Source organism: Neodiprion lecontei, chromosome 3 (assembly GCF_021901455.1).
Source record: "Neodiprion lecontei isolate iyNeoLeco1 chromosome 3, iyNeoLeco1.1, whole genome shotgun sequence".
In the NCBI taxonomy this organism is placed as follows: Eukaryota; Metazoa; Arthropoda; class Insecta; order Hymenoptera; family Diprionidae; genus Neodiprion; species Neodiprion lecontei.
The window spans coordinates 13585979-13602467 of NC_060262.1; the positions used below are offsets into that span (position 1 = coordinate 13585979).

The following is a 16489-nucleotide window of genomic DNA, read 5'->3' on the forward strand; positions in this document are numbered from 1 at the left end:
GCAAGTCCCCTGACGTTTTACTTTTCCGTTACGTCTAAACGTTCACTGATCATCAAAGGGCGTCATTACCAATGAAAGAACCTTCTCAAAGCTGACTTGCGGTAAAAGAACCTTCTTTTGCCATACTTACGATAAAAGATCCTTCTGGAAGCTGACCTACGATAAAAGAATCTTTTGGAAGCTGACTCACGATGGAAGACTTACCTTCCAAAATTGATAAATTTTGCATTGAAAGATCCGAAGTCTATTATGACGCAGTATACAACTCTGAGAAATTTTTCCCGATTCGGGTTGAAACTATGGTGAGGCAGAGCAAACTACCCGTAAGGTGGAGCAACTATACGATCCGATGATATATAAAGTCACTCAAACTAGGGGTATAGTTATAGACTAGGGAATATATACAGATAACTTGTTTGAGTATCAGTGACTGTGTCCATGCAGTAATCTGTGTCCAGAACTGTCTTTTATTATCTATTACTACGTGTGCAAAATCAAATTCCATCTAGTCGAAATATTTCTAAGTGTACAATATAATGTAACTGCTATATCAAAATCACATCATTTCAGGATGAAGCAGTGTCAATTCAGCGCATCTTGTAATCAAGTAGCACTGATATGTAGGTAACACAGAATTAAATGAAAATCAACACGATTCACAGGATAAGTAGATGCTAGCTGGTTTCTTCGTCAATGCTGGGTAAATTCGAGATAGTTAAAAACCACATGGCAGCGTGAGACCGTAGCTACACAAATGTCAGGTGAATTAAAAGCTAGATTTTCATGAAGGCTACGTGGTTTCATAAGATCGGAGCCAGATCAATCTCAGGTGTATTTGATAGACAACATTGGCAACTGAATGCACCAAAAGTTACATGGTGACAATGAGAGGTATTAGCCAAATTTAAACCAAAATCTCGTAAGATAAAAAAATTTTTACTACGTTGACATCAATATTACTTGGCTCGAGCTGGTAGCAGCTACATTGAACCCGTGTAGGAAGCTGACATCAAATGTACAGCTTAAAGCTATAGCTGCTAACCATGTGGTTGATACTAAGGAAGAATATCAGGAGCTTACGTAGGCTTTCCTTAATATGACTCTGTCAAAAAGCCATCTCTCATCTGTATGGTAGCTACATTGTATTTAGAGTCTAAATTCCAATATCACCTGCCGATACGAAAGCTATGCTAATCAAACGTGGCAACATTGTAGCATGTAGACTAACCATGTCGAATGGTACCCGGGATCAGATGACAGTCATTACTTATATCAATCTTTGAACATGCAATCAATCTCATATTGAATAAGTTTTCTCCTTAGTCTTTGTACCCCCAATAATTGCAATTGTTAGATGAATTTACCTTTCACGTCTTGTCAATTTATCTGCATAACTATCCACACAGATCATGGCATGGAGTTAGTTCCCTAGATCACTTTTCATTATTTTTTTTCTTCTTCTTTCTGTGATTGGAGACAAGTGCAAACCTTCTAACTAGGCCGATAATGCATCCAAACTTAAATAACAAATACAACGGTGTGGTCAAAACTTCTTCAAAATGCCGCAGAATCGATTCAACGATCATTGTATAAACCTTATGGTTAGATTTCAAAAAAGCTTTCTTCGACTTCACATGCACGCATTATAACTTCAAACATCATGGAATTTGCATGATTCTAGGGTTTTAATTTTGAAAAATTTCACTCCCTGCTTATAGAAAAAGTAATGTTCCAAAACTTTTTTTCAGAACCATTCGATACAGCTTCCTGGATGCTGGTGGGCTTGGTCGCTATACATGCAGCCACGTTGATGATATTTTTATTCGAGTGGCTGTCTCCCTCGGGATTCGACATGAAGATAAATCCACCCAACTCACCGCAAAAACCGGTATTTTAAATTTGGCTTTTTAATAATATGTTTCCTTACTTTAACATACAAAAACTGTCACCATTTCTCTCTGTACCTCGTTGCACGTTTCATTCATATCAGCGCTTCACTCGATGCATTTTTTGATGATTATCATGTGAAAGTCACTTCGTTGCTTGTCTCAAAATGAGATTTTTAATACAGGGTGTAGTACTTCCAGAATCTTACAGAGTTGTGCCGTGAGAGCTGATGCTTTTTCTGGAAATGTTGGTTGCAAAACCTAGTCATAATGTCCAATGGATAAATCAAATCGTAATCAAGACATTATACAATTTTTGTGTCCAGTCTCTAGGAGGATTTTATCGTGCGATAGAATTCAAATAGGTGCTTACAGAGACCAAACGTAAAAACCGTATAGTATTTCGATGAGCCTTGATTTATTCATTTGAAATTTGAATCAAGGACCATACAAATATAATTGCAGTATAATTGAGAAATTTGCCGGCCGTGAAGTAGTGTGAATAAGGTTATGATTATTCAATAAGCATTGAGGAAGAAAGACTCAAAGGGGGGGAAGCTTAAGTTAAGGGAGAGCTTTGTTCAGAGTCTTGGAAAAAAGTGATTTTTTTTTATCAAATAATGGTTAAGTATGTTAAGAATATGATATTAAATTCCCGTAACGAAATTTGCATTATCTTTCATACTATATGTACTAGGATGGTTCTTCATAAAGTTATTTTGAAATTTCGATCGGCTCGTTCCCCAAATCGGCTTCACAGAATTTGAAAATGATACTCCAATTTTTTGTGATCTTTATCTGAACTCTAACCTATGCCCCCAAGAGGGTGAATTTACCAATTCAACCTTATAAGAGGCACATCAAATCTACGAAATGAATTCAGATGAAATTTCGTAACAGGAAATATTTCCGGTCGATGAAGACGAATCTGTTTACAACTACCTTGTGAAAACCAACTTTCCTGTCGCGCGCCGCACAAGTCACGCGCTGCAACAAGCATCACACACTTTCCAGTCGCGCGTCACAGCGGACAGCACCCACGACGTCACACGCGCCGCTGACGCCACGCACGCAGCCGCGCGCGTCTCGCAATCAGCTCGCGTGGTTTCCCACTGTTAAAGTGGAGCCGCGGCTGGAATAAGAGACCACCGTTCTCACCGATCGACAGGACAACTTCGGTCTCACCGACATTGAGTCATAAACTACACTCAAGGTTTACTATCACGTTACACCACCAGTACGCGACAGTTACTCGACAGCACGCAGGTTTTGGATTACTGCATGACTGAATCATTCACTCTGGCACCAGCCAGCTCAGCCAAAGGGACAAGTTCCCATAATCCATCAGCTCCTTGGGTACTACAACCCGTTGACGTCTCTTCAAGGCCTCTGACCAGGCCACCCAGCATCCTGCTATCTCTCTGAGACGTCCGACGAGCCAGGATAACCTCTCCAAGGTACAACCGCGTCATCCCAGCAGCGGTGTCTCCGTTCGTAGCGTCACTACCCACCTACACGTCGGTAGCCACTCAGACAACACAGTCCGACAGTGAGTGGGAATCGTCACAGCCTACGACAGGCCTGAGAATCGTCGTCCTCCTACGCCGCCTAGCTCACCGGAGAGCTACTATATACTCCGCCACCGAGCACAACACCTGTGAGTCGCCGCTCCTCTTCGCTTCAGCTTCCACCGCGGTGCCAGAGGACCACGACAACCCCTTCCATGACATGGAAATCAAACATTTGAATAACGTGTATATATGTAAAGTAAATGAATAAATGAGGTATATTTAAACCAACTTCAATTCTCATCTTTGACACCACAGCGATTAACTCCTTCCAAGTGGCTAGGTCGAAAAAGCTATCAACAAATAGCAAATACGAATCTGAACTCAAAATTTGAAAATTCAAAGTGCCGGATCCAATATGGGCGACGAAAGACCCGAAAGACACTTAATTATTACCATATTGAATCCACCAATTCGAATTTTGTAATTTTGAGTTCAAATTCGTAATCAGCGACTTCGCAAGTCTCCGTGTACCAAGTCTTATTCGAATAAAATGACTTTTCTGATTTGTCTGCACAATCTTGGATCCGCCATTTTGAATTTTCAAATTTTGAATTCAGATTCTTAATTAACGACCCAAGAAACCCGCTTACATCAAATATTATTCTAATCGGTTCGGTAGATATGATGCATGCCTGAAAGGGTTGAATGAAATCCACCCTCTTTGGGGCACGAGCTAGAGTTAAGCTGAAAATCTGAAAAAAATTAGGAACTTATTTTTGAATTATCTGGAGTCGATTCCGAAGGTCAGTTGGCCGAATTTCAGAAGTGACCATTTGAGGCCCACACTAATGTGCACCTACGGTACGCTAAGAAAAAACGCTGATCTTGCTATTACAAGACACCATAGTCAAAATTTTATTGTTCTACAAATCATAATTATAGTCATTATACCGGTATTACATTATATTGTAAGCGCTGTGATAAAGTTACAGGTATACGTGTAAAATATAACCATAATTTTCGCGCACGATAAAATATTTTCTCGAGTAATGCAAACAATACATACATTCTTTCACTCAGCGCCGGCCTTAGGAGCGGGCAAACCGGGCAGTAGCCCGGGGTGCCACAGATTTAGGGGCACTTAAATGAAGTTTTTATTTTATATTTTTTGATGAGACAAGATTTTTCTCATCGAACTCAAAAAATTTTATGGTGTTAACATCAAATGCACTCGACTCGAGTGAGAGCACTCGAAGCGAGGTGGGTTAGGCGCACGGTCACAATGGGTACATCGTACACGTTTGACCGAAGTACCTAAGTCCGTCGTTACATGGTGGCACGCTTCGACGGCACGCCCCGTGCCTGCGTGAATAATATGTTTGGCGTAGAATCATTAAGCCCCATTTGAATATCTCGTCGCGTTACGCTGCAGTAGCAAAGCAGATACATGTCGTCAGTCTTCTACATCAATTTACGTTTAACACTGATACTTTGTATCTCAATTAGGTATAGTTTTATTGAGATTACGCGGTTATTGCTATTATTAGCTTATAGCTATAATGTCGTCTAAGCCATCTGGGGCATAAAATCGCAAAAGAAAAGCCAAATATGAGCAGCCGAACGCTTCTGCTGTGAAAAACCTTGGAAGTATTCAAAAAAAAAAAAAACGAACATTTCAATATTACGGAGGATCCGGAGAGTTCTGCTGCAGATTCATCGAGTTTTGATGCTACAGATGTCCCGCAACTTCAAGTAGAAGTTGAAAGTGTCGATCAAGTTTTCCATATGAGCAGTCAGGAAAAGAGCACTGAATTAGATTGTTACGAAAAATCATCACAGGAAAATCTTGAAACTCTGGAAACAGATTCTTCCTGTACAGACATTGGACAGTGGACCACTATAACAGCATCTATTCGAGATGTCATTGTTACAAAAGGTTCTATTGCTCCTGCGGATCTGAAATTAGCCTGTTTTCCGAAAGATAACAAACATCGTAGCTTTTGGGTGTCTTTTTTTCAAAGACTGCTTTCAAATGGGGAAACTACAATTAGAAACTGGTTGTATTATTCGAGATTGACGAACCACGCCTATTGCTTTTGCTGTAAGCTCTTTGATCACTCCCCTAAATTGAAACGAGGCACGGAAGGGATTAATAAGTGGCAGCTATTGGGGAGTATTTAAAGACTCATGAAAGAAGCAGGCTGCATTTTTCATCGTACCAAAAATGGATCGATGCTAAAAGATCCCTTCGAAAATGTACCGGAATCGACATTGATTTACAATGGCAGATCAATAGAGAAGCAGCACATTTCAGAGCTGTGTTAGAGGGCTTAATAGTGATTGTCTTGTATTTAACGAAAAATAATTTGGCCTTTCGAGGAAGCTTCGATCGTTTGGATACTTTAAGGGGACCTTGCGGTCTAGCGGGTGAAAATTTGACTGCTTTTCAACATATTTATTTTTTTTTTATGAAAGAAATGCACAATGTTATTCATATTTTGTAGGTATGTTTTATTACTTATAAATTTTACGAAATTGGAAATTGAAAGAAAAAAAAATTTTTTTTATTATTTTTAAAATGGTGCTGAAGTCGTCCCTTCTCCAGTTATCTGAAATTGAAAAATTCAAAATGACCCTCAATTATTGTGAGTATATCTATCGTAGGAACTAAAATGAAAAAAAAAATAAAAATTACAAAATGGCGTATTGTCAAAATTAGAAGTCGGAAAACAGCCTGATTTTATCAATGTTTTGCTCATAAAAAAATTATAAATATTTGATGGAAAATTTTCGTTTTAGACCCTGCGATAGCTGCCAGTGTAGTTAATAACACATTTTAATTTGAGACGAATCGGTCGAGTAGTTTTTTTTAATTGATCAACATAAGACAAAAAAAAGTAGTTTCGAGATAAAGGCGTTCGAAATTTGAAATAAGTATTTTCTCAAAAAAATTAGATTTAAACGTAGACTTACATTAATCTGCAATTCCAGCACCATACAATATCACTTCAGTCTTGTCATACTCTACTCTCATATTTTCACTACAACTCAGGTAGACAACTCAGGTAGCAGCTGCTTTTCTACGAACAATAGAACTATTCACTGAGCGAAGCGACCCTTCTACTTACTTTGGCGCCGACCTTCAATGGGCTATAAAACTTGAAATACTGTGAATATCATTACCAAATTTTCACAGTATATTCTTAAGATACTATACTTTCGAAATATAGAGGGAAAAAAAATCGATTTTTTGAAAATTCTAGACCGCAAGGTTCCCTTAAATAATGGCAACTTTCTAGGTCTTATTGAATTAATGGGGAAGTTTGATTCTGTTATGATTGAACATGTAGGACGAATCCGATTACATGAAGTTCACGATCACTATTGCGAGAAAAGAATTCAAAACGAGCTTATCCAACAACTAGGTAGTCGAGTAAAATCTACCATACTAGATAATGCAAAAATATCCAAGTATTTCTCCATAATATTAAATTGCACGCCAGACATTAGTCACGTTCAACAAATATCTTTCACAATTAGATTTGTCGATACCTCAGACGGAAAAGTTCAAATTACAGAACACTTTCTTGGTTATCGCCTCGTAAAAGAATCTACTGGAGAAAGCTTAACATCTGTAATCTTAAATGAATTCACAACAAAATGTAACTTGGATATGCGTAATTGTCGTGGCCAAGGATACGACAATGGGGCAAATATGTCGGGTAAGCACAAAGGAGTTCAAAAGAGAATTACTGATTCATATTCTCGAGCATTCTTTAATCCGTGCGGATATCATTCGTTAAATTTGGTAGTAGATGATGCCTCTAAATCTCATGTCAAATCAGTTTCATTATTTGGAATCGTACAGAGAATTTACACTATTTAGCGCATCTATTAACCATTGGTCAATCTTGAAAAACTACGTGGCAATTTGACAGATAAATAAGTTTCAGAAACTACATGGGAGTGTCGTATCCAAAGTTTAAAAGCCATACGATATCAGTATATTGAAATTTATGAATCTCTCATAGAGTTGGAAGAAGAATCTACCTATCAGAAAATCACGTCCGAAGCAAGATCATTGGCAATGCGTATGTCAGACTTCGAATTCATCATCACGCTCATAGCGTGGTATGACATACTTTTCCAAGTAAATCTGGTGAATAAAGCTATGCAGGCAGAAGACATAGATTTACCTAAAGCTATCGAATTACTCCGAGGTTGCGAAGACCATCTTCATGGCTATCGCCAGACAGGATTAAATGCTGCAATTCCAGCTGCTGAAGAAATCTTGGAAAAATCTGTGTTTGCGCTCGGCATCGATGGCGGTAAGAGATTTTTCACCAACCAGGGTTGTAAATCCTCGTCAAACCAATCGGGAAAGATTTTCGATGCACTGGCTTCCTTGAGACAATCGGGTTTGACTCAAAGATGATTCAATGTTATAAGGTTTAGTCAACAAATATATTTATTAACAGACTTGAAATAATTTGAATACACTGTTGAGTTCGGTTGTATGAGATTCACGCGGGGTAGTGAGAAGAAGTTGTGGCAGTAGAGTAAGTTGGTCTTCTCTTCGCGTTGGTCGAAACGAATCTGATCTTAAAGATAGGTTTTAAAAATTAGCTAAGTTCCGATGGCCAAAAAACTACTGGAAGGGGTAGGATTGTCCCTTGAGAGAAGGGATGAATTTTGCTTGGGAGTGGGAGTGAGCACGTGAGCCAGAAGCAGAAACGTACATTCCCAATGTGCGATGCACGTGCGGGCGTTTAGGATACACGTCATAAAAAAACAAGGAACGAAAAGTGAAGATTAGAGGATTGGTAGGTAGGCAAAGGTATTTACGAGTAGAAAGTAGAGAATTTGTCGAGATTGCAAGGCTGGCTGCCAGATGTGGCAGACCGGCGTAAGGAGTATCCTTTTTTGCAAATCAGTCGACGCAATTCGTCCATAAGGGATGGGAATTTCCAGCAGTTGAGTAGTTTATGACCTTAAAACGTGACTAAAATGTCCACGCAGAGATTAGGATTAAAGACTGTAAGCCGTGAAAAAGAATGCCGCTAATTTACAGCGCGGATTCAACAATCTGGATTCGAAATGACTTTCAAAACTATACGTCCCCGTAAAAAAAAGTGCATGTTCACCTACGAAGGACACGATAATGTTTCTGTAAACCCGGAAGAAGTCTTCAGAACTCAAGTTTTCTATCCTCTAGTAGATACGGCCAGGTCTACCATTGATGAACGGTTTACGCTTCTGAAGAAACACGAGGAACATTGGGGATTTTTATATAATCTTAAACTCTTTCCAGAAAATTCTGAACTCCTTCAACGTTCCCTTAATCTTTAGTTACAGCTAACCGAGTCGGGGGGTATCGATCAAATAGATATTGATGGGACTCAATTATACACTGAGCTTCTACATATCCAGTTTGTGATTCAGGAGAAAAAAGCAAGTCCTCTTCGAGTACTACATCTTATTTACGATAAAGAAATGCAGGACTGTTTCTCAAACTTATGGATTAGTTTACGTATTCTATTAACAAATCCTGTAACTGTGGCGAACGGAGAACGCAGTTTTAGTGAACTGAAACTCATAGAGACTCATTTGCGGTCTACTATGAGCCAAGACCGGCTTTCAGTATCGGCAATTTTATCCATAAAAAATGTCACAGCATCTACAATGAACATTTCGGAAGTAATGAAAGGCTTCGCCAATGCCAAAGCAAGGTGTGCCAATTTTGAAATTTCGGATGAGTGCTGAACCATTAACTGAATTCATTTCGATGATTTCGCGATTCCAGGGGGGGGGGGGGTGATTATCCGTTAGCTTGCCTAGGGCGCGTAAGACTCTAAGGCCGGCGCTGCTTTCACTAACCAAAAATTTAAGAGATGTTTCCTTTACGACACTTGTATGAATCGACATAATATATGGTCAACGGTACGTAAGTTCCTAATCACTAAAATTATTATCAAAACTCCCAGATTGTATGGTCAACTACACTCATACCATGAGTAACATGAATACTCAGTCATGGCTACAACCTATCTCATTTCTGGAACATGGCATGCATAGTCCAAAATACAATATTGATATTGTAGTCTTCTGCAAGTAAAGTGACTCTAAACATACATCTTCAGAAACTAAAAAGATGATGTGATGTTGCTGTTGCAATGTAAACTAATGATAACGTTTTCTTTCCACGGCCAACGTGATGCTTATTATAATGATCACGTTGTTATTCATAGAAATCGGTGAAGGCCACTAGTACGATCCGACACATTACAATATTTTGACCATTTTGCCACGATAAAATAGCTGATATCATACTATAAAAATATCGAGTCTAATACAATGTAAACCATAGCGACATGCACTAATGATTATTTGTTTTCATGGCCATACTATAACGTATATGTTAAAAAACGTGTTAATTCTCCGAACGCTATCATATTGTTATGAAGGGTGAAATCACCCGTTTTGCCCTCTTTTTAATGATCTAGTACTCATCATAGATAAAAGACGTTTATAAACCTCTTATGTCTTTAAAAAGAATAAGGTTGCTGCGTCAACCAACATTATTGTAAAAACAGTCTTGTTTCAGACTTGAAACTGGACACACGTACCCTGCAATTAAAGCTTTTGCTCAGCATTTTATTAACACCTTTGATTTTGTCTTATTAATTAAACTCACGGATCCTTATTTTATTTTCGTAACGTCTAAGAACGTTACAATATATTGAAATATAATATTGTGGGAAGCATAACATATAGCTGCTCCGGAAACAATAAAGTTACTCCTACTGTGACGATTTGGTGCAATGTACGGTACGTTATCTCTCAAGATACAATGTAAACTGCAGTCCATGATGGAAGTCGACGCAACAATATTTGGCATCTAGTGTCAACCATATGATTTGAAATGTTCTTTGATTGTGATTTAGGATGGTGAAAGCCACTGTATGTTGACGATCTACATTAATTAACTGTTGTAAAATTTACTGTCACGGGAAACATGGAGGGTTGTCGCTCCGACGGATGTATATATACTGAATATTATTATACTGATACGCTGGAAATATGAGTGAATAGGATATGAGTGTTCTGGGCCATGAAATGGCGGCGTACCGGCAGAGTAGCCTCGATTCCTACCTGACCGATAGTCGGTATGTAACCCCCACGAAAAGTAAGTTTAACTTACGATAGTGTTACCGACGGGCGTGTTATCATACATGGCGCGACCTGTATTTTTGTTCGATTGTACTGGCAGGCAGTTTGATCATGAGATTTTTTTGTTATTAGATGAACAGCCAATTTGAATTTTTTGCCGTCGGGTGAGCAGACATTTCAAACTTTTGCCGTTGGTTAGCAGACATTTTAGCGACGGAATTATGACCTATAAGAGCATCCACATAAATGGCGCCTTCAGTCGCTGTTTTACCGATAGGCTTTGTTGCGCGCCCAATATTCACCTCAAGGTGGTGTTACCTCCGACGTGAGCGAAAGTTGGTGTTACTGGGCAGAGAACTGCCGCGGGTTTGTCGCATGCGGTACCCCCCCTCCACATTATCCATCAATCGATGTTCTATCGATCGAATCTGCGTTGTTTCCAATGCTCGCCGTAAGATGACTACTTATATAGAGAAGGTTTCAAAAAAAACCGCTGGATGCATTGAATAGATTGCAAGGATTTTGCTCATGAAATGCAGGTCGAGATCTGTGGATTAGAGGGTTTCCATCAGATGGAGGTGATAGTGGGGTGGAATAGAACGTTTCAAAATAACGGTTAAATGCTTTGAATATATCATGAAATTTTTTCTCAAGAAATCGCAGATGGCATTGTCAATAAATCAGTCTGGGACAGAGGGTGGGTTCACAAAAATTTTCGCGACAAAATGCATGTTGAGACTTGTCCGGAGGGAAATTGTAGCAGGGATGGGTGGTGTATGAAACGTGAGCTTATTCCGATGGTCACTCTGTTCTCATCGTCTCTTCGCGTCGTGAATTCTTACTTGTGAAAAAATGAACTCTGATCGAAACGCAATGGATCTGACAAACGTCAACCACGTCAGCCGCCTGGAGAATCTGCCGACCAAGAAGATGTCGCAACTCGAAATTGAGAAGGTGAACGACGTCACTGGGCTTACGACTAATCAAAACGAAATTCGGGGTGTGCGTTCGGGCAACGATCGAGGGAGAATACCACGTCTTCTTACCACCGAGAATCTCGAGGGTTCTACAGAAAGATTCTGATCAGCTGGCCGAAATGTTTAACATGGCTGAGGAAAATCGTCTGCAAATGAAATACCATGGTGGAGAATTCAACATGTCTGAATTTTCATGCAGTTATATACCGTAAATAATCTATGTGATCCCGTCTACTTCTACGGAATTGATCCGCGAGGGTGATAAAGCTGGTGTGTGGAACGCTGAATAGTTAATCTTCTGGCGGCATATTTTAGAAAAATCGGCGACCAGAGTTAATAATATGGAAGATATGTACATCATACCCCCTGCACTGGAAAAATTAAAAAATATGGAAGCGGCACCCTGGCATGACTTAAACCATGGATACTTCTTATCGGATAATACCTGGAACCTTGCGGGGAAAGCACCGACTTGGTACAATGCCAACCCTGAATACATTCCGGCATAGAACTGCGTCTTTGAAAACGTGTTGTGGCTGGGGAGTTGGTATTTGAAGGAATGCAACCGTCTGCCTAAAAAATGCTAGCAATATGTACAAAAATACCAATAGAATTCATTACAATTATTACAATTGAGCCTATGTGTCAAATGACGGCTTAAGTCAACTTAAGTTTTGACAAGAAAAAGGGAAGTAAAGATTCGGCGGTCCATATTTCAATTTTTCGAAAGCATTTCACAAGGAACTTTGATTTTTTTACATAGGTGGAGTACCCAAAAATTATATATGTATAAACGTAATAGTCTAAGAGCCAGTGGACGGCTACCTGCATGTATTTGACCAAACCTGGGATTTTGTACAGTGAGGCCCCTATACCTACCATATATGAGATGGGGGTTCACTAAGCCCCAACTGGTGGACGCGGCGCGCGCTCAGGTAAGACAGGTATCGATTTTTGGTGAATTTTAAATGCATTTGACCACGTCTGCCGTTTTGATATTTGAAAATATATTATTATTATTATTATCTAAAAATAACAATGGCAGACCATTACCACGCGTTTAGCATAGTGGCAGACAGTTTTGAAAATGCTGAAAAAAATTAAATTTTGAAATTAATTGACCAAATCTGCCATTGATATATTTTGTTTATTAGGGTCTTAAAAACTTATATTCATCACGGCAGACGGCTTTATGGCGTACACACTTCAGCAGACAACAGAATCTTAGCTACTATCCGGTCAGATGTATGCATAGACTGTTTATAGCTATCTTTCTTTTTTCCTCTATGGATTACTATTGTAGATGAAGTAATTGATCGTCGATTAGCTTGGATAAAAGCATTGAAAATTGGGAATGAGGTTACACAGTCAAAAAAAGTGTTTTCATTACATTTCACCAAAAATGACTTCATACCAACATGTAAGTAATTACCTATAGAATTTCATTTCATAATTATTTGTTTATCATCAATATGAAATGAAATTTTTTGTAGTGTAATATTTGTCAGAAAAAATAAAAAACAATGAACATCAAATTTTATTTTTCATTGCAGCCAATGTTGCGATATTGCACCCGCAATTTCATGCGGTGGATCTTTTAAACGAGAAGTTTGGAGACAGAATGCAATTATTTTATACTCATTATCACAACTAGTATCTGATTGCTGTAGGCCACATTTCATTAGATGTCCCGCATCAAGTATATCTTCACCACCAATAAAATTTTTATGACTAGGCTGAGTATTTGCAAACTCACAAATTTCTTGTATTGAAATTTTCATATTTTATTGAATTTTTTTTGAAAATTCGAGTTTAATAACTGTAAATAAATACATGCTTTCACATAAGAACACGAAAGCTGATTTAAAAATGCGTTTTAGAATAGTTACTGCTTCTGCCGCAAGGAGAAGCCACGCCCCCGGCAGATTTCCCAATACAGATGCCGCGTGTTTCGTGAATTAAATAAAATACATAGTGTTGCTTTATTTTGTTTTATCTATTATTTATTAAATATATCTGACATTATGTCGAGCGAAAAAGAAGAACTGAAGTGTGTTTTTTGTAATAATGTGAAAAATGAGAAATTACTGATATTCTCAGAAGAAAGTATGTCAAAATGTCAGAAGATTTTGAGGTTAAGGAAAATTCATAAATTGAAATATAAAGATGTTATTTTACCGGACGAAAATTATGATTTAGCATATCATAGTAGTTGTTACAAGGCATTTACAGCATTGAAGAGACAATTTTACTCGATAGATGGTAAAGGAAAAGTACCATCACAGTCCAGTACGTCTTTGTCTGCAATTAAACAACCATCTACATCAGCTGATACCTCAATAATTGATGATACAATTGTACATGACTCCCTGGTACAAGATGTGAATCTTGCTGAGACAGAAGTAGAGAAAGAAATTGACGCTGAAGCAGAACAGCCGTTGGAGGAAAGACCACCTGAAGATTCAGCAGAATCATTAACTACTCACATTGCTGATACTGTAGCTCCACCAAGCGTAAATTTGTGTTTTTTTTGTAATAAAAAAAAGAAACAATATCGGTGTAAGAATGAGCCATGACACACTTCAGATAAGGATCAATTTGCAAAGAGCATTTTATCAAACTTTAAGCCAGATACTGAAATTTACAGTGAAACTTTGACTAAAATACAAAGTGTTGCCTCTCGTGAAGTATATTATCATGATAATTGCCGTCAAATTTTTAGAAATCAAAAAAGATTACTCGTAAAAAGTCCTGTTCGTACTTCATGGCACATCTCCCGAGAAATACATGAAACTGTTTATAAAGAAATATGTTATTTAATTGAAGATAATGTCATAAATCGAGGACGCTGTTACTTTCTGAGTTACTTACATAAGGAATATCTTCAAACGTTTAAAGATTTAAGTGATGGCTCTGACGCAATATCAATATTTAGCACACACTATTTAGAAGAAAAGATTCACAAGAAATTTAATGATAAAATTCAAATTTTTATATCGAACAAAAGAAAAGTTGTTGCCCCAAAAGGCATTTCAACCATTGATGATTTATTGTTTGCCCATTTGAAAGATCAAGATATTTTGCAGGAAGCTGCTGCCATTTTACGAGCGGAAATTAAAGGTATAAAAAGAAAAAAATTACCTCAGTATTTAACTAGTCAGCGGCTAATAAAAGGTGAATGTTCAACACCACCCCTGATTTCCGAATTTTTTTCATCAATTCTTGGCGGTTACCGTCGTAAACGGTGAAATTGCGACAGTTTCCAACGTCACGTAAATTCTCTGTCACAGGACATCATATATATGACTCACAATGGTAACATTAAAACCTCTAAACACATCTGCTTAGGCATGACATTAAAAAGTATTACAAGCAGTCGTAAGGTTATCGATATAATAAATCGTTATGGTCATTGTATAAGTTACAGCGCTGTCGAGGAGCTAGAAACAGAAGCAACGTTTTCATCAGTCTCACGTACCGGTATATGCCCAGAGGTAATTAATACAAATGAAAATCTTGTAGCAGGTATGGCATTTGACAATTATGACCGATTTGTTGATACCAAGACTGGAAAAGACACTCTCCATGATACAGTGGGAATAATGTATCAAAATATTCACCCCAACCTCGAAGACGACGATTTAGAAGAAGAAGATGAAGAAGGAACTGAAGCTAATCAACATGATAAACGTAGAAGACGATCTTTTGAGGAGATTGATTTTGAGTTACCACAGTGTGCTAAAAAACTCAAAAAAACTTGTACTATTCAACCTGAAAGTGAGGAAGAGGTTAATATAATCGTGCATAAGAGTCTTTACGATCGGATTGATAATATTTGGATGCTAAGTCATGCTGTAGGATCATTAAATACCCCTATGTGGACTGGTTTTAACAGTAAAATTATGACAGATGATACTCCACGACAATTGATTTCGTATTTGACTCCGATAAATCACTCACCAACAAGCAATGCTGTAGTTTTGGCAACTATGCAGCAATGCATGACAGCCTTGCAAGAACTAAATCAAGAGTACATGCAAGTAACTTACGATTTAGCTATCGCAAAGATTGCGCTCCAAATTCAAGCTACAGAAGGTAACACCTTCCAAAAACTATTCATACACTTGGGTGCCTTTCACATAATGATGTCATACTTCAAGGCGATCGGAAAATTTGTTAATGATTGTGGTTTATCAACCATCATGGTTGAAAGCGAAATGCTTGCTAGTGGATCCATTTCAAGTTTCATTGAGGGCAAACATTTCAATCGCTGTAAACGATTACATCCAATGATGGCTTTAGGTCTACAAATAATGCATTTTAGATCTTTTCTAACAACCAAAAATATTCAAATTTCTGAAGAAATCACTGAAGAAATTGAACGATTACAGAGTTGTCAGTCACCTTCCTTTTTTATTCACAATGAAAGCTTGAAGGAGCTCTGTAATGATTACGCTATTTACGAGCAACAAACATTAAATGGTGAACATGGTAAAACAGCTCAATTTTATGTGATTTACATCAAGCTTGTTTATTACTATTTACAACTGAGTAGGAGCATTCGTGTTGGTGACTTTCAATTGTATATTGACATTTTACCAAAAATAACAAATTTATTTTTTGTATGTAACCATCAGAATTATGCAAAATGGACTGTCCGATATCATTGCGATTTAATGAAAGTTGCCACTACTCATCCTGGATTAGAGCAAGACTTCCAAAAAGGATTTTTCGGAATCAAGCGTACCGATAAGCCGTTTTCAAGGCAGCCTATTGATCTTACATTAGAGCAGACTATTAATGCAGATGCTGCGAGAACACTTACCGGAATCACAAATCTGACTCACTCGATTTCAGCTCGTCAACGGTGGGCGAGAAGCCACGACATCCGCTCAAGTATAATTACACACGTATTGGATGAGTTAGGAATTACCAAGAAGCAAGA

At 38.1% G+C, this 16489-nt stretch overlaps 1 protein-coding gene and 1 long non-coding RNA gene across 2 annotated transcripts in view; one reads left to right on the forward strand and one right to left on the reverse strand.

Moving 5' to 3' along the window:
* LOC124293703 overlaps nucleotides 1-6614 on the reverse strand; it is a 30238-nt gene extending 23624 nt beyond the window's left edge. The window contains exon 1 of the long non-coding RNA XR_006903581.1: nucleotides 6456-6614. This is a non-coding gene — a long non-coding RNA (uncharacterized LOC124293703). The remainder of the gene's footprint in view (nucleotides 1-6455) is intronic.
* Nucleotides 1-16489, forward strand: part of LOC124293695 (glutamate receptor ionotropic, NMDA 2B) — a 1867270-nt gene that overhangs the window by 1124469 nt on the left and 726312 nt on the right. Inside the window, exon 11 of the mRNA XM_046735718.1 lies at nucleotides 1749-1888. Within this exon, the coding sequence (XP_046591674.1) occupies nucleotides 1749-1888 (140 nt within the window). The remainder of the gene's footprint in view (nucleotides 1-1748; nucleotides 1889-16489) is intronic.